This window comes from Poecilia reticulata, linkage group LG7 (assembly GCF_000633615.1).
Source record: "Poecilia reticulata strain Guanapo linkage group LG7, Guppy_female_1.0+MT, whole genome shotgun sequence".
In the NCBI taxonomy this organism is placed as follows: Eukaryota; Metazoa; Chordata; class Actinopteri; order Cyprinodontiformes; family Poeciliidae; genus Poecilia; species Poecilia reticulata.
This window is the reverse complement of record NC_024337.1, coordinates 1,560,497-1,579,697: the sequence shown is the minus strand read 5'-3', so window position 1 is coordinate 1,579,697 and position 19,201 is coordinate 1,560,497. Positions and strand designations below refer to the sequence as shown.

General features: G+C 40.3%; 1 protein-coding gene and 1 long non-coding RNA gene across 2 annotated transcripts in view; one reads left to right on the top strand and one right to left on the bottom strand.

The window, feature by feature from the left end:
- Window positions 1-17,985, top strand: part of LOC103466873 (copine-9) — a 97,909-nt gene extending 79,924 nt beyond the window's left edge. Inside the window, exons 19-20 of the mRNA XM_008412761.2 lie at window positions 2,646-2,719; window positions 16,362-17,985. Coding sequence (XP_008410983.1) covers window positions 2,646-2,719; window positions 16,362-16,544 — 257 coding nt within the window. The 3' untranslated portion in view covers window positions 16,545-17,985. The remainder of the gene's footprint in view (window positions 1-2,645; window positions 2,720-16,361) is intronic.
- On the bottom strand, window positions 10,260-16,355 carry LOC103466872 (uncharacterized). Its single transcript, XR_533998.2, has 2 exons — window positions 16,135-16,355; window positions 10,260-10,602 (listed from the first exon to the last, which is right to left on the bottom strand). It is a non-coding gene; the product is annotated as an uncharacterized LOC103466872 (long non-coding RNA).
- Window positions 17,986-19,201: the final 1,216 nt, after the last annotated feature.

Here is a 19,201-nt window from a genome sequence, read left to right as displayed (position 1 = left end):
ATCACTTTAACAATTCCTCAATCAAGCCTTTGTTTCTCATGGTTGTCCTGCTCTTCCTGCTGAGGCGTCCTTCCTTTAAAAAATCACACCTTGAAGCAGTTCAGACACAGTCTTAATTAAAATAATTGGAAGAGCTCCACAAAACACAAAATTACCTTCACAAAACATTTCTTAATTCTATATAGCTGCTAATATTACCTTACAGCTGTTCATTCAGTTGCCACAATTAAATAATACAGTAATTTACAAAAGTATTCATATCCCTGAACATCTTCCACATATTGAGTCATTATTATCACAAATCTTGTTGCTTTTCATAGGGATTTTATGTGACCAACACAAAGTAGAAGATATTTATTTGTAAGGTAGAAGGAATCTGATGCAACTCAAAGAAGGTACATAAATTGAGCTCTTATCAATCTGATGATTAATTAATCTAAATAAAAGATTCAAAACTGTAAATCTCACATGTCTATTAGTTCAATAATTTAGCAAAAATAAGGTTTTTGAATTGAAAATGTTGCTTATTTTATCAATTCACAGTTTTTGATTAAAATGTGATTAATCAATTACAGATTCTGCCATTAGCTTGATTTGAAAATGTTTTAGTCTACATAGTTCTACGGAAATACATTGACAACAAAAAGTAAAAGGGAATTGTATTATTGGAAATAAATACATCAACAATATATGGATTGGTGGGAAAAAAGTAAGCCCTGAACAAAAAGACACCCACTAAAAGAGATCAGGCTTTCAGCTAAAGCCATTTACATTCCAGCATCACTCAGTCTAACAGAAGTGATGTTTTATAGCAGAAAAAATCATTTAACGGTGACCTTGACTTTGGCTTGACTCTGAGGGGCTCAAACAGGAAAGCTGCCAGAGCAGCTGTGACATAATGACTTCTCTATGTTGGTTAATGCTCCGCTCCCCATCCTGAAAGAAACGCCGTGGAAGGTCCGTGAAGTCAAGTGTGTGGCCGCCACACAGCTTTTAGATCAATGAATTATTTCTCAGAGGGGACTGCTGGAGTGTGAGTGTGCACAATCTGTTTCAGATCAGGAGGGTGTAGCAACTTCACACTTCATCACGGTGTCGTATAGCCTATTATTTCCCACTTGTTTAAGTAATCGAGTGGCAGGAGAAGGAGGGTTGCGAAAGCACCAAAGTGTGTTGAAGGTCATGATGTCAGTAATACCTTACAGTCTTTGTGGCTCTCTTTTTTTTTTTTTTTTTTTTATGATTTCTGAAAATGACTTCATGCAATAGTGTTGCCTTGGAATGTTTTCTGACTCTGTAGGAGTTCTTGCTAATGCAGCTTCACATTGTGCATCACTATCTTGATTTCAGTACCGCACTTTTAGGTTACTCAGTGCCTTTATAGTACATACAATGATTTAGATTTAACTCTTCATGTACGAGAACAAATTTTCTCCAGCTGTTCTTGCCAAACTGTAGGGTTAAACAAAAAAATATATACTTCTTTTTTCTCACTTTCTCTGTCGGCTAAGATGCACACAGACTTGTCAACGCAACCCACTGATAACTCAACTAGTGTATCAGGATTCAACACCAAAAAATACACAAACGTTTCCCACACAAGGAACAGAACATTCAGTTACAATATTGTGTTTTCAGACTTCATGTTTTTTTTTTTTACGATTATTAAAAAGTGATTATCTGAATACACAGGTGGTTGATTAGCTAAATTAAACACCTACTTTACTGGTGATATGTATAGTTTGTGTTTGGGTCACCTTCTTTGTTTTTTAACTCGGTGAATTCCACAGCACATCTACATGTTAACTTTTCAAAGTCAAGCTGGCATAACTGACCTACTTCATTCTCCCTCTCAATTTTTTTTTATTAACTTTTTCCTTATCTTGTAATCTAATTGTTGTAGTGTTGACAATTAGTAGCAAAAATCTGTGTCCCTTTTTCTAATATATGTCACAAGTAAATTTAGGACTAATGGTAGCCATCATCAGCAAACAGCTTTCTGCCCTCCAGCAGGGATCTTGTGCATGTCACGCTGCAATGTGTCTCTAAAAAAAGCCCTGAGAGACTGATAGACCTTGAAATAATGTAACAATTTGATTCAACTTAAATTCAGACATTCTAATCGTAAATATATTTGCTTGTCTTTATTTATAATAGAGCATAGAAAGGAAAATAATTATTCAGATTTTGAAGTTATGAAACTGATAGATTTTGATAAGTTGTAGACTGATTCTTTTATGACCTGAAAAGACTATGCTGGTTAATCATGCTACATTTTTGGCAACTTCAAGCTAAACGTTTTGTGAGGCCGGCTTACAGAATCATCTGCAATCAGACACAATTCTGTAACTAGCTGTAGTTACAGTCCTGGTGCTGCCAAAATGTGTTACAACAGAATTTTCCCAATGAGTGGTCTAAACTATGTTTTCCAACCGGTGTGATTATATCCCATTTTTTTCCCATGAGGAATCCTATTTTCCATGTGCAAAGAGGTATGTGTACCTGTTCCCAGGCCCCATAATGTGTCCCACTTCAGCAATTACGCATTGAACTTGAAAAATCAACATCTCAAAGCTTCTTTTATTCTCTCCCCCGGTGGCTCCAGTACTGAGTAATTTTCCCCATGTTTCTGTCTGTCCTTTCAGCGATGGAGGAGCTTGATGGAGACGAGGTGAGAGTATCCTCCAGAGGACGTCTTGCTGAGAGAGACATTGTTCAGGTACTCCTCATGATTATATTTAAATTTGCAGGTTTGTCACAACTGCTTTTCGGCAAAAAGAAAAACCACAGGGGGTACATGGCCCCGAAGAGAATGGGTCACATTTACATCAGGCATTCAAACACACAATAATATGACAACTGAGAGAAAATAAACAGGCCTACATTAATGTTTAGTTATATTGTTGAATACGGTTACTGCAGTCTTATTTTTATTTTTTAAGAGTTGGAAAACCGATGTCTCAAAAGGATTCAGTAGGGTCCTTTAATCGTGTCTTTTTAACTTGTTCAGTAGTTTAAACTCAAACGTGTTACATTGTTAAATTCACAGGATTGTCTGACAATTTCACATTCAATTCATAAAATGAGGCAAAAAACACAATAATGGGTTCACAAAAACTAGACATTTTTCATAGAATGAGACAAACAGATACGGCTTTTGGTAAAAGTAAGAATCCCCATTTTTGTTTTTACAATAAAGATTTTAAAAGTTTAGCTGTTTTTACAGAATCTAGTGGTAGTGTAGCTACATTAGTCTAGGTTTGACCAGAGTGTGATGTCAAATGCGAGGGGTGAATTGAACACATCATGGAATAGTGATAATCTTATCCAATCTGTAATCTCACCAGTGATGTTTGGTGAAATCTGGTGTCAGATGGTTAGCTACACATGGAACATTAAAAAACATAAAAAAATTTTACTGTCAGACTTGACCATAAACCAGACACATTCCTGTTTGCTAAAAAACAGCATCCACTCATAAATTGCCTCAACTTTATAAAGAAATAAATATGACTTTATTTGTATTACTGTATTTAGTAATACAGTTACATTTTCTAGCATCAAACCCAGATTCACTCCTCTCAAAGCAAACTGGGCTTTCCAGGCAGACCAAGTAAAGTTGGATGAAATGGAAGTAAACAGGAATAGAGGAATAGAAAGAAAACAAACACAGGGATGGATGAGGGATGAGCTCCATTTAAACCAACAAGACCTCTTCCTCTTAACTGACTCCAGCTACACACTCTGCGCTCTGATTGGCTAGAAAATCCCACAGCTGTACTGAAGTTTTCCAACTTTCCCACTTGAAACGACAACTAAAATATTTTTAAGTTCATTCAGGACTCAAGCGTGTCAATTGCTTTTCCGATAAACAATTGGCATTCTTTCTACCAAGAATGCCTTGGTAGAAAGTAACTCAGTGCAGAGATATCAGTGGAGCCTACGGTTCCATGTACTGGCTGCTTTTTAGTACACACATATTTTCATTGGTTTGCTGTCTTAATTTTGTTAAATTATGAGTTAGCAGAACACCACAGACATAGCTCTCATTAAGTAACATCCTGAAGCGCAGACCTTGGGTGTACTGTGAAGCAGACCTCCAATCAGAATGTGTGTAGTATGTTGTAGGCAAAATCTCTGTATTGCTAATTGGGGAAAATGGGATGTATAATATCCACTCGACATTTTTAAATTGGATCATTTTCAGTGTTTTGAAAATAATGAAAGGAACAGTAAATATGAGTAATTATGAATCTTCGGTTGCAGCCTTATGAGTCAAGGATGGAGGAACAAATAGAGCTTTATTAGTAGCTACTGTCTACAAGGCTCTGCAGACCAATAGAGGCCAACAGAGGTTAAGATCTATCACACCGGATAGATTCCAGATAGTAAAAATACTGGGAGACACACACTTAAAAACTATTAAGCTGTTTAATGAGCAAAAACAACAAAAACACAAATGTAAAGGGAACTTGAATAAATTAGGGATGCACAATATATCGACATTAACGTCGGTTTCTTTTTATATTAGTCTTTTTTTTAACACATTGGTTTGATAAATTAAACTGAGCTGATATTAAATACCAATATTTATCCCACAATGTTGGCGTTTGTTTCTGGAGCGGAGACGGTTGGTCATGTGGTGTTTGGTCAGTCATGTGAAGGACCAAAGTGAAACAATGCAAACAGGCAGCTGTGTGGTCACTTTTTTCAAGGTCTCAAAAGGTTAGTGAAATGTGTTGCTTAAATACATTATCAGTAATTCTATGTTATCGACCATAATGGCAACATTTATGTCAGATATCACTAGAATAAATGCTGAAATCAAAACCAGCAGGCAGGCTGCAGTTACTTAGGTTTCAAAATGGTAAACTGTGTTTTTGGTTTCAACCATTTTGTTCTTGTTTTCAACCAATAACCTAAATTTGGGAAAGAAGCACAAAATGATGCAGATTTACTCTAAACAAGCTAAATTCAAACACAACGTTAACAATTTTAAAACCTCAGAAACTGCTTTTTAATGCATGGAGCATTTTCTTCATAACTTTAGCTAGGATATTAAACAAAAAAGGAACATAATTATTTTCTCTGAAATTCATGGTTTTTATTTATATTTTTCTGTTTCTACTCTGGTGACTTGTTGCTGGTTTTGTCGTAATGCAACAAATATATTTGTGCTTTTTAGACATCTAAAATGAATTAATTTAGTAAATAATTATTATTAAATATTTTATATAGCCTATATAAATAAGTTATGTCACAACACACAAGTATATAATTTAAGGGTAAAACCAATGCCTATTCCATTCCAACCTGAGATCCACATAGAAAATCCATATTATATCCTTTGAGATCTCATGACATACAGGGCAATATAATAATAATAATAAAACTGTAGTTTAATAAATCCTGTCTGTGTTTTCCAACTAAAGTGTGTGTGATACTTAATGTTTTTTATGAGCTATAGGGATTTCGACAGCATTTTTTTAAATTCCTTTTCTGTATTTTGTCCAACTCCATTTAAAGTTTTGGATTCCTTCTCCTTTACTGCATGCATTAAGCATAACACTGTTCTGATAAACACTTGAAAGTACATTTATCTGCCAAAAATAGCTATCCTTTACAGGGAACTATAAAGGAAGTGGCTAAAAAGCATGTGAAGAAGAGTCCTCAGTGCATTTCCCCCTCAAAGACTCATTCATCCATTACCAGCTCTAAAATTGCCCATATTCTTTTTGGAAAAAGAAAGCTTGTTCTACTGCATGTTTTATCGTGAGCAGGCGATAAAACTACATTTGCCAGCAGTTGTTTTGGAGAACCTTCTAGAGATGTGAGGAAGCAGATACAGCGTAACTTGTGGTAACAATGTGCTATTAAGTATTCAGATGGCAGCGGTGAGGACCGTTCTGTCAGCCTGCAGAGAATGCGATACAATGATAAATGAGTGTTTGTGATGATGAATGCGCAGCGTCCAGATTCAGAGAGCAGGAATGTTAGGATTTCCTTTCATAAACTATCAATTGGTAGAATCTACTTTGACGTCTTTGCTTCATATTTTGTCAATGTCTGTTCATGTCCACACATTAAACACCTTTAAGTAAGTAGAATTCTTCACTAGTAACTAATAAAATGCTTTTTTCTCTATGTTGCTTTTACAGTGTATGTCTTATTGTTATTGACTTGGTGACTAAAGCATTCTCCCAGCAGTGCTAATGATCACATTTAATCACTCAGTTGCTTTTAACCTTCTAGCAGTGGTTTAACAGGAATATTTAGATTAACAGCAAAAGAAGGGAGTTCAATCACTTCACACTATTTTGCATTTAATTGTTTCATTATTTTCATTTGGTGACTGCTTTGCTCTAACACTGATTCTCAGCTAAAATGTTTGGCAGAATGATTGATCTATAACATTTCAGTTCTTTTTGTCAGCATTTTTTTTTCCTCCATATTTAACAATGACTTTAGAATCTGCGGATTGTACCCTAAAATGTATGAGTGTATTTATAAATACGTAAGTAGCCAATCCAGGAGCAGCATTTGTTTTCCTTGGTTTTGATTGGCTGAACCCCCAAGAGCTCCTTATCTCTGAATAAGGAAGACAGTTGATGCTAGGTTTTGCGGTAGTGCTGAGAAGGTTTCCACCACATACTAAAGCAGATTAAAGTTTTTTTGGTCTTTTAACTACTATAATAGGCAGTTATGAGCATTTTAGAGGTGGTTTAAGTAGTCATGGATTTCAGCTATTCAGTTTTAGTTGTCTGATATTAGCTATTTAGTTTTGTTGTCAGTTCCAGATAATTATTAAATTCAGCAATGTCTCAGGAAGCAGCAGTAGGCTACATATATTTTACATTTTATCAGCCAATGAGGAAAAAAAGAATTGTTTTTATTTCTAAAGAAATTTTATCAAATGTCTCAGATTTACCTAGACCTACAGAATTAGAAATTTACTACAAGAAAATCCATATCTTTGCTTGATGCTTTAGTAGCTTTGACAAACTCCTAACACACAAGCAAATCACTGGAAACACTGCAGGTGGTTGATTTGAATCATGCATAAAGACGGTGGCAGGTTGGAACAAAGGAGGCAAAAACACAGCACTGGAAGTTTTACAGTCTACAATGGTTAACAGGCATAGCCTAATGTTCTTGGTACTAACTGCTGAATGTGAGTCATTCAGGMTGATTGAGGGATTTTTGTTTTTTGTGGTGGAACATTTGAGTTTTTATTTAAGTACAAGAAAAAAGAGAATTGAAAACATTGCAGAGAAGATATTGAAAAACTGTTAATGATGATATTTTTTTGCACTGTAAGTTGTCATTATAGTGGCAGCATTATGTATTTTCCAGGCATATAGTTGTATTTTATAACACAATCAAGTAATTATGTTACCTTCAGTTGTTTTAAACATGTATATATCAAATATGACATAAAAGAGATTTGACTTTGCAATTTAATGCCTTGGAATTGGACTTCTGTTTCTTTAAGAAGCTCCTGCTCTTTCAGACACTCCGCCTTCAGCATGTCATCACAACATGATCCTAATGATGGCGTTTAGTGTTTTTAGGATTGTTGCATGGAGTAGTAGTTCATAAACCGAGCTTAGAAAACMCRCTGTTCCACCAGGTGTTTGCTAATTGCTGTTGTGACTAGTCTGTAGAAGCTGAGTGGGGAAGTGGCAGGTTAGGGCTGCTTGTAATGTGGAAACTCAGCTTGGAGACTGCAGTAGGTAACTTTAATTAGAAAAAAAAAAGTTTTTTATATAAACTATCATTCTGTCATGACAACATAAAATCAGACAGATAATCTGTGGGAAAAAATGAGCTCCTCTGGCTGTGGTTCTACTGCTATCTGCAGAAATACACCTCTCTAGAAGAAACAACCAATAAGAGCCCGGAGGCGGGTCTTGGCGCTGCTCACAAGACCCGCCTCTCTGCTACGCCGCAGTTACTTCCCCACACCGGAGAATGCTCAGGCTAGTTACCATGGCTGCAGATGGAGGCAGATAAACAGTTTTTTCTGTGAGATGTTTTTATCCACCATTAGCACATTTAGCACCATGTGCATGAGATGGACTGACAGCACTAAGACCCTCCTCCTGGCTCTCATTGGTTGTTTCTGACCGGAGCATTTCTTCAGACGGCAAAAGCTGCTCTTTTTCACAGATTATCTGTCTCATATTTTACAGATGAGGTACACTCATTTTTATTCGCTTTGACACTTTCTATTCCCTGTCGATACACAGCTCTACATTACCATGTCACCGGGTGACCCTGAACCCCTCCAGTCACTGAATAGATGCTTAGAACAGATAAATGTGCCAAAACTTTCTGCAGCTGACTGGTAGAACAATTCCACAATTTCATGCCAGCGATCAGGACCGAAACCTGGGATGGACTCTGACCTGAACCTTCAGAGCCACATTAAGACAGTCACAAAGTCGGCCTTCTATCACCTGAAGAACATTTCCAGGACTAATGTCTCAGCGTGATCTAGCGTGATCATCCATGCGTTTATCTTTAGCCGCATTGATTACTACATCAGCGTCTTCACAGGTTTGTCCAATAAATCAGTCAAACAGCTGCAGCTCATCCAGAACACTGCTGCTTGTGTTCTGACTAAAACCAGGCAGACAGAGCACATAACACCAGTTTTAAAATCCCTACACTGGCTCCCTGTAGCTCAAAGAATAGACTTCAAAATACTGTTGTTAGTTTATAAATCTCTGAACGGTTTAGCACCACAATACATTAAAGATTTGTTATTGCTGTACCAACCGTCTAGACCCCTCAGATCTTCTGGTTCTGGTTCTGCTCTGCATCCCCAGAACCAGAACCAAACGAGGAGAAGCAGCATTCAGCTTCTATGCACCACAAATTTGGAACAAACTTCCAGAAAACTGTAAAACAGCTGAATCACTGTGTCTTTAAATCTCGAGTTAAAACCCACCTGTTCAGAGTTGCTTATGGCTAAATAAGGGTTAGAGTCCCAGTAGTCAGCATTTCAACTAATGTCCTAAAGGTTAGAGTCCCAGTTATACAGCGTTTTGACTAAAGTTCTAAAGGGTTAGAAAAAGGGGTGCGGGTTTTAATGTTCTTTTTTTTAATTTTTATTCAATGTTACGTGACTGTGTTTTTGTTTTTAATGACATAAAGCAATTTGAAATGCCTTGCTGCTGAAATGTGCTATACAAATTTGATTTGATTTTGATTTGACTGATTTTGACTCAATAGGTCACATGACGCTATTGAAGAAAAATCCTAATTTTAAACTAAAAAAATAGGTAACAAAAATTTAGTTTAAATAGAATAAAAATGCATGTGCCTCATATATAGAGTTCAGTACAACAATTACACACTGATTATTTAAAATATTGAATAGGACTTGACATTTTAATAGAGGGTAGTGTGTCTCATGTAAAAGCATGAATTACCACTTTTTTGTATAAGTTGGTTACAAGGCAAGGCATTTATTAACATTTGTTTGACAGGAGTGTTTGAATCAGAGATTTGTTGACAGTCCGTAAGTGAACCTCCGAGTGCTTGAGGAAGGAGCTAGAGAACGGCTGGCCAAACTTAGCATTCATAAATCAGATCAACCTTGAGTTAAACGCTGCTTGCTCGGCAGATATTGGAATATGCAATATCCAACTCAAAGCTAACTTCACTGCAGTCAGTAACACAATACATCCACTGAGATAAAGCTTGTTTTGGTCTGTGGCCTGTAAAAATGGCACCGAGCAACTGTGCAAGATGTAAACGCCCCACAACGTCTGACGCAGTGACGTTAGTTCCAAAGCTCTATTGACCAATAGTTGAGTAGCTGGACATGGAAGGCAGCTCTCCTCAGTAACATAACGATGCAAACTTAGAAGCAACAAAAGGGCAAGCAGAAAAAGGAGAGGAGGCAATGACAAAAGGAGGGCTTGTATAAAGAAAAGAAAACAAAATATATACTTTTCTTGACAAAAGCGCATGATTAGGGGAGATGAAAAAGAAAATATATACATTTCTTGACGGAAATTCATGTGTAAGGACAAGGAAAAATTAAATATATTTTTATACTTTTATTTCTGATATCAGTTTTGATTCTCCATACACCTTTCACACTGCACTGTCAAACTAAGAACAGGCGAGTGATTAAAGTTTAGATTTATTGCTTACAAAATATTATAATATATATGTGAATATATCTGTCAGAGTTGACACCTATTAACACAGATTAAATAACACAGGAAAGACAAGAGAAAGTTAGATTCTGAATACTCCCGAGGAGAACAGACAGTGATGTGCTCCTACTGCTCTGAACGCACATTTGCCTGCCCCTCTCTTTTTATTGTCTTTAGGATCCCTAATCACAGAGAGCACTGTAACTCTAAAGGGAGGAGGGGAAAAACACTTCATCACACAGTTACAGCGCCAATGATTGTCAATAACTAACAACACAATCTATCTTAACCTAGATTCTCCAGTTCCTGAACGGGGTCAAACAGAGCAAGTTGTACATCTTCACGGCGATGGTTTTACAGCTATCTAAGAGGTCAAAAGCAGGGCGTTCTGTGAAGAGCTGCTGTCACTGCTGTTCTTCAGAGAGGCCCTCTGAGAAAGGAAATCAGAATGAATGAAATCAGAAATTATCAGAAGTGATACAGGAACATTTCTTAAAAGAGATGACTAAAGAAATAAGAGTACATAAGGTAAGAACATTATAAAAGTATAACAAATAGTTGATAATAATACAATTTACCTAACAATATCATATAAATATTTATAGGTTCTAGTAGAGATTAAAATAGTACAGTTTAAAATATTCAGCTTCAATTTGAAGTAATAGCTAGAACAGGCCCAGTAAATAACGGTGTGAGGTTGACCTGCTTTAGATCAGTGTTTCTCAAACTGCGGTCCTGGACCACCGGTGGTCCGCAGGCCTCTCTTAATGGTCTTCATGTAAACAATTGTTTATTTGCTGTAACGTGAGCTCAAAGTGCGACGATACAGTTAGCTTCCCAAAGGATTGTGTTTAATATGAACCCTCTTGTTTTTGTTGTTGCACTGTGAGACCTTTAAATATGCAGATGAAATTATTATTTCATAAAAACTGCAACTCTCTGATGAGAGAATTTCTGTTAGGATCAACTTGAAGAAGCACAGAGTTCTCCCTCCGTTTTTGCCTTAATTAAGCCTTCAGAGGGAAGGGCGTCACAGACGGAGCAAAACACATTCCTTCTCTCTGTGTCATTATTTTATTTTTCTCCTTACTGACACGTTCAGGCTGTCTCATATCACACAGGTCGCATACTTTAAGCTGTATGGTTTTCAGTTGAAATGAAGTAAAAGATTGAAATATTTCTGAATTTAAAGTAAACCAGAATCCATTTCAGGTTCATGTAGCTTCCAAAGCAAGGTCACATTCATTCATTCCCAAAATGGTCCCTGTAGGGAAGTCAGGATGTTTCAGGGGCTCAGTTCTGATGGCTGACACTGTTTGGACTCACCATCTCATGTCAAAATAAAACATACTGTGGTTTCAGCTGATTGCACACAACTTCATTTTATGAGTGTGCATGAATGGCACTTCTCCTGACTCAGATCTTTATACATTTATCCTACAAGTATTAGATTACGATGTGTACACTGAGAGCAAGGTTATTGAAGCTTCTTTACAGATTTGATTAGATTTTTCATTTGAATAGCACAAAATGTAATAGGGCTGAAACAATTAATCAAATGAATCATGATTAATTATCTATTGAAATCATAGATGAGGGTGGGAACGTAGATCGACCGGTAAATCGAGAGCTTTGCCTGTCGATCTCCCGCTCCCTTCCCTCATTCGTGAACAAGATCCCCAGATACTTAAACTCCTCCACTTGAGGCAGGACGACCCCCCTCACCCGGACAAGGCACTCTACACTTTTCCGGCTCAAGACCATGGCCTCAGATTTGGAGGCACTGAGCCTCATCCCGGCCGCTTCACACTCGGCTGCGAACCGCTCCAATGAGAGTTGCAGATCACGTTCCGATGAAGCCAACAGGACCACATCATCCGCAAAAAGCAGAGATGCGATCCTAAGGCCACCTAAACGGATCCCCTCAACACCTCGGCTGCGCCTAGAAATTCTGTCCATAAAAGTAATGAACAGAATCGGTGACAAAGGGCAGCCTTGGCGGAGTCCAACTCTCACCGAAAACGAGCCCGACTTACTGCCGGCAATGCGGACCAGACTCTGACACCGGTCATACAGGGACCTGACAGTCCATATCAAAGAGCCCGGTACCCCATACTCCCGGAGTACCCACTACAGGGCCTCCTGAGAGTCACGGTCGAACGCCTTCTCCAAGTCCACAAAACACATGTAGACTGGTTGGGCGAACTCCCATGCACCCTCCAGGACCCTGCTGAGGGTGTAGAGCTGGTCCAGTGTTCCACGACCAGGACGAAAACCACACTGCTCTTCCTGAATCCGAGGTTCGACTATCCGACGGACCCTCCTCTCCAGGACCCCTGAATAGACCTTACCAGGGAGACTTAAGAGTGTGATCCCCCTGTAATTGGAGCACACCCTCCGGTCCCCCTTTTTAAACAGGGGGACCACCACCTCAGTCTGCCAATCCAGGGGAGCTGCCCCTGATGTCCATGCGATATTGCAGAGTCGCGTGAGCCAACACAACCCTGCAACATCCAGAGCCTTAAGGAACTCCGGGCGGATCTCATCCAGCCCCGGGGCCCTGCCACCGAGGAGCTTTTTGACCACCTCGGCGACCTCGTCCCCAGAGATTGGAGAGCCCAACAGAAGGCATGTTGGTGGGATTGAGGAGGTCTTCGAAGTATTCCGCCCACCGGCCCACAACGTCCCAAGTTGAGGTCAGCAGCACACCATCCCCACTATAAACAATTTTGGTGCTGCACTGCTTTCCCCTCCTGAGACACCGGATGGTGGACCAGAATTGCCTCGAAACCATACGGAAGTCTGTCTCCATGGCCTCTCCAAACTCCTCCCACGCCCGAGTTTTTGACTCAGCGACAACCCGAGCCGCATGCCGTTTCGCCCGCCGGTACCCATCAGCTGTTTCTGGAGTCCCACAGGCCAAAAAGGCCCGATAGGACTCCTTCTTCAGCTTGACAGCATCCCTCACCGAAGGTGTCCACCAACGGGTTTGAGGGTTGCTGCAAGCAACAGGCACCCACAACCTTGCGGCCGCAGCTCCGATAGGCCGTCTCAGCAATGGAGGTACGGAACATGGTCCACTCAGACTCAATGTCCCCACCTCCCCCGGAACGTGTTCGAAGTTCTGCCAGAAATGAGAGTTGAAGCTCCGTCTCACAGGGGACTCCACCAGATGTACAGAAGTCCAACAACAGAACACCACTCGAGTTCAGATCGGGGGGGGCATTCCTCCCAACCACGCCTCTCCAGGTCTCACTGTCATTGCCCACTTGAGCATTGAAGTCCCCCAGTAGAACAAGGGAGTCCCCAGGATGGGCACTCTCAAGTACCCTCTCTAAGGACTCCAAGAAGGGTGGGTAATCTGAACTGCTGTTTGGCCCGTAAGCACAAACAACAGTCAGAACCCGTCACCCCACCCATAGGTGGAGGGAGGCTACCCTCTCGTTCACCGGGGTGAACCCCAACATACAGGCGCCCAGATGGGGGGCAACAAGTATGCCCACTCCAGCCCGGCGCCTCTCACCATGGGCAACTCCAGAGTGGAAGTACGTCCAGCCCCTCTCAAGGAGACTGGTTCCAGAACCAGAGCCATGTGTCGAGGTGAGGCCAACTATTTCTACCCCCCTCAGCCTCGCACACTAGCTCCGGCTCCTTCCCCACCAGAGAGGTGACATTCCACGTCCCAAGAGCCAGCTTCTGCAGCTGAGGATCAGACTGCCAGGGTCCCCTCCCTCGGCTGCCGCCCATAGCACATAGCACCCGACACCTTTGGCCCCTCCAACAGGTTGTGAGCCCATCGGAAGGGGGACCCACGTCTCCTCTTCGGGCTGATCCCGGCCGGGCTCCGTGGGTAAAAGCCCGGCCACCAGGCCATCGTGCCCCACCTCCAGGCCTGGCTCCAGAGTGGGGCCCCGGTGACCTGCGTCCGGGYGAGGGAACGCTAAATCCAAGGTTGTTGTGCATCATAAGGGGTCTTCGGACTACGCTTTGTTTGGTTCCTCACCTAGGACCTGTCTGCCTTGGGTGACCCTACCAGGGGCATAAAGCCCCAGACAGCATAGCTCCTAGGATCATTGGGACACTCAAACCCCTCCACCACGATAAGGTGTCAGCCCAAGGAGAGGAGTCTGATAAAGTAAAAACCCAAAATCTTCTCTCACATAAACAGCCCTAGTAAAAAATCTATTCATTTTTTCAAACTGTAGTGCTTTATCAATTTTGTTGGCCTATACTTTTTTTTTTTTTTTCTTTAATATTTTAAAACTGAATAATAACACAATAGAAACAGCAGTGGGTGTCTTTTTAGGTTTGTTTTGTTTTTTTTCTTTTTTTGAATAATTTCAGGACCGGCTGGAGGCAGAAGCATTTTCATGCTAATGGACACTCAAAAAACCCCACTACAGGTTATCTTCTTATCATTCCAGAACAAAAATAAAATAAAAAAAATCCCACCTCACTGCTCCATCTCGTTCTTGCTGACTTTGTTTTCTGGTCTGAACATCCTGGATGTTCAGTGATGGCTCAGATCCTTCCAGTTTTAAGCAATCTAATCTAAAAACGCAGCTTTGTCGGCCTTCTCCACACACAAATATTCAACATTCAGACGATTATGCAACCCTAGAGACATCAGTGGTGTCAAACGACTTCATACAGCTGGCTATTTATACATCTGGTTTATCTGCTGGAAGCTTTCCTTAGTGCTTCTTTATCAGTCTAAATTCATCTCCAYGTCTCCGTTCTTTCGTTCTCATCTCTTATCTCCTTTTGCTTATTGTCAGACATCAGCATCTTTTTTCAAACCCTCACGTTTATTATTCCAGGCTTTCTTTATAGTCCTACAGAAATAACCGCCTGGTTGAGTGAAAATTGCTTCTTTTTAAAATGTCATCTGCCTAAAAAAAATATAAGAGCATTACTTGAAACATATGTCCTTCAGTCTTTATTGTCCGCAGCTGATTAAATGCTTGTAACGATGATCACAATCCTTGATAAAATAACAAACTTGAATGCTTTTTTTGGGGGGGATTTTGTGTGACGGACCAACACAAAATGGAGTGTATTTGTAAATAATAAGGAATGTCTTGCATCTGACTTTCGTGGAAAGTGAAACATGAAGCATTTAATCTAAATTTGAATGATTTTTATTCTTTCTTGAATTTTGTTTCTGATTGGAAACAGAAGTTGTGTTTTTTTCATGCTAGCTTCTTCCGTAGATATTCTCCCAGACTTTTTAGGGCCGGGCAACTCCAAAACATTAGTATTACTTCCAATCAGAAGAAATATGCTGGAAAATTAAAACCTAAAAGAGACCAAAAGTAAAATGTAAAATCTAAATGTAAAACTGTGTTTGTGATGTAACACAACTCAGTACATGACCTTTGGTTTAATTTCCCGTTGGTATCAATAAAGTATTTTTAAATTGAATTGAAAAAGCCAACCCTTTGGTGAAACATGGTAGTGGTTTCATGTGGAATCATGATGTGGGAATGTTTTTCATCAGCAGAGACAGAGAAGCTGGATGGGGAATGAACTGAGACAAAAACAAACAGAGATACAATGGAATGGTTTAGATTAGGAATGCAAAAATGTGAAAATATAGGCCGATATCAATAATAATATCAATATCCAATAATAATCCTGCTGTTGTGGCTGATAACCAAAATGTATTGCTAAGCCTGTTGCAATAACACATTATGATGCACGATAAATTGTCCCAGTAACTGTTATGGTTAATATGGTTAAAATAATAAGGTTGTATTGAGACCATTTTGAAATAATATATCGATAATGGTATAATAATGCAAGGGCTCCTCTCAAAGACCAACACATGTTAATTTTTGTGAAGAACACTTACCTAAAGACCTGGAAGATATTTTAACTATCCAAAATAAAACACAACCAAAAACATCAATAACATGGATTGTGAAGTCTGTCAACAAAATTGCACACTACAGATTTTTACCAGTTCAATTTAGTGGTTGTGGTCCACACTTCTGAACCTGGTTTGGTCTCCTGTGTCCCACATCAAGGACAGATCAGAGACACCGCCTCTCCTCTGCAGCTCAGCCAAACAGCTCTGTTCTGTGTTGATCTGTCATTAAAATTCTGATGAAATACCATGAAATCCATGGTTGTAGCGTGACAAGGAGTGATATTTGCCACAGATTTTGTTTTCTTTCCTGCTTCTAGTTCGTTCCGTTCAGAGACTACATCGACAGGTCCGGTAACCAGGTACTCAGCATGGCCCGGCTGGCCAAAGACGTCCTGGCCGAGATCCCTGACCAGCTGCTGTCGTTCATGAAGAGCCGAGGAATCGAACCGCGACCGGCTCTCTCCTCCTCCCCTCTACCGGCGCTGCACCGGCACATCTGACCCACACAATCCCCACCATCTTCCCCGCCGCTGTCTGTGTCCTTTTATTCCCCTCCTCTTGCTTTTCTTATCCTCCATTTTTTTGCCTCTTTAAAAAGAAGGAAGAGTCAACCTGCTGCTCTCTCACCCAGAGTCTAAACAGACGCCTCCCCTCAGCACAGCGGGCGCTCATCCTCCACTCACCTGCTGCTGTAACTCATCTGTTCCTCTCCCTCCTCTTAATATTCGGTTACATTACTAAAGAGCATTGGGACAGACCCCCTGACTGGAACCTTCTGGAACATTCAGAGCTGGATGTTTAGGATGTTTTCCCACCTGATAGTCCGGTAGACTCTGTTCTATTGGCGACCACAACAGAAATATTTTAGATTTTCAGCTGTTGTTGTTCCCTTTTACACTGCACTTTGTCAAACATTCCAAACTGTTTGAAAAACCTGTTCCCTTCCTCTCCTGTGGTGGCGCTACTTCAAGAACCACAGAAGGAAACGACACGAAAACGTCCAAAGAAGACATGACAATTTCAATCTTCTCAAAATGTAAAGAAATGGAGTGGTGTCTGATTTTAGCGGTTGTAGGATTTCTCTTTTGTTTTTAGTCAAAGACCACAAGTTAATTTCTTCCTCTAGTGCTAGACATTTAGGTTGTTTTTACCCAAAATTTACCCAGAATGCCCTGCGCTTTCATCCACTTCCTTCTTTGGGAGGCTGTCTGCTCGGCGTTCAATTCAAACAGACGGAGGTTTTTAAGCGGACAAGATTTCCCTTTGTTGTCCGTATCCAGTGTTGCCAGATTGGTCAGGTTTCCTTCAAGTCAGTCAGCTTTTGAACACTTTTGGCTGGTGTGAACACACCATTAGTGTTTGCGTCCAACTCCTGTCATTTATATTTTTCGGAGACCTCTCTTGCAGAAGGTTGACATTCTGCCTCATTTTCTCCAATTAGCAGCCCAGATTGGTTTTAATCTAAACTAAATCATTTGGGGCCCTTGGTGAGTGAGAGGTACAGTAAGTGGTGTCATGTGAGACGTTTTCACCTAGAGTCACGAACGGAGCGACTTGTACTCCGGAGCATTTAGTCCGAGTCACTGCTGTGACGGATGCAGACGAGCGCTGGCGGTTCCAGGGTCGGGTCAGACGATGCATTAGCCTCACACACAAGTACACACACTGACACTCACGCCTCTGTCTGCGACGCCACACCCACCCGTCTCTCTGCCCAGCGTGGGCCGAGGCTGGGTGCAGATCCCCCCCCCTGCTGTTAGAGAAATGCCAGACTCTCCAGCTGTCCTGTGGAGAGGAGGAGGAGAGAGGAAGGAAGGAAAAGAGCCAGGGGGAGGGAAGAGAGGAGACAAGACGCAGGTATGTTCAAGGACGGTGTGAGGTGGAGAGAAAGTGTTTATCTTGTTCCAGCAGCAGTTCTGTCCCTTCATTAGTTTAAAAAAAGAAAGTATGCACATTTAAACCCTAAAACGATGCTAATCTAGGATCAATGCACACTCTATGAAAAGCAATATGACCGACTCCTAGCGTAGTGTTTGCCTTATGCATGTCCTGCTCCTTTCAGAGCGGCTCACAAAGTGGGAAAAGGCTGCCACCTAGTGCTCACCCTCCTGTATAGCTGGACCTCTATCTATATTATGCATGAGCTGCTGTACAGCCCCCCCACTCCTCCCCTCCGTTACTCTGAGGCGCGTGCATGATGTACACATCCAGCCAAATTCAACAATGACCGAGGACTGCGTAGAAATAACAGACCTAGAAATGCAAACCGTCTGTGTGCGATGCGTCTGCGTCACGTGGTGTAGAGACGTGTTCTGTTTGTGCTTTGTAAATACGTGAACCTTTTTATATATCTATATATATATTAAAAAAAATAAACGTTTCTTTTTGCATGTTGGGTGGAGGGGGAAATGCATAATAGTGTACCAGTAAACATTACACACCCCTCCACTTCAAAACAAATATATGCATTTTTTCTGTGTCTTTGGAAACATTCGTGTGTAGATTTCACATCTGATCTATGTTTTACAGAATCCGGTGAAATTATGTGTATTTCTTTTTACACATATCTTGAAGGATCAAGAAAACAAAAATGTGGATTCTGTTGAATGCCGATGAATTTAGAGCAGGGGTCTGCAACCTGCGGCGCCAGAGCCAAAAATGGTCCATTGAACCTTCCACAATACAAAACACAAAATATTACTATTTTGTGTAATATTTTAGTACACTTGAAATAAGACAAAATTAACTTACAAGTTACTTTTCAACTAGATATATGAGCTTTTTAAAATGAGTAATTCCGTATATTTTATTTATTTATTTATTTATTTTAAAGTACTAGTTCCATTGGTAAACATCTTAATTGATAACATGGAAAAATGCCTTGGTGAAAACAATCTTCCTGTGGAACTAGTACTTTTTATGGAATTATTAACTTAAAGCCAACTAATACACTGAAAAAATACTTGTAAGTTAGTTTTATTTTAGTTTAAGTGTACTAAGATATTAACTCTAAAGACCAAAAATACTTGGTAAGACTTAGATATAGATATTAGGGTTGGAAAATCCATCCATCCATCCATCCATCCATCCATCCATCCATCCATCCATCCATCCATCCATCCATCCATCCATCCATCCATCCATCCATCCATCCATC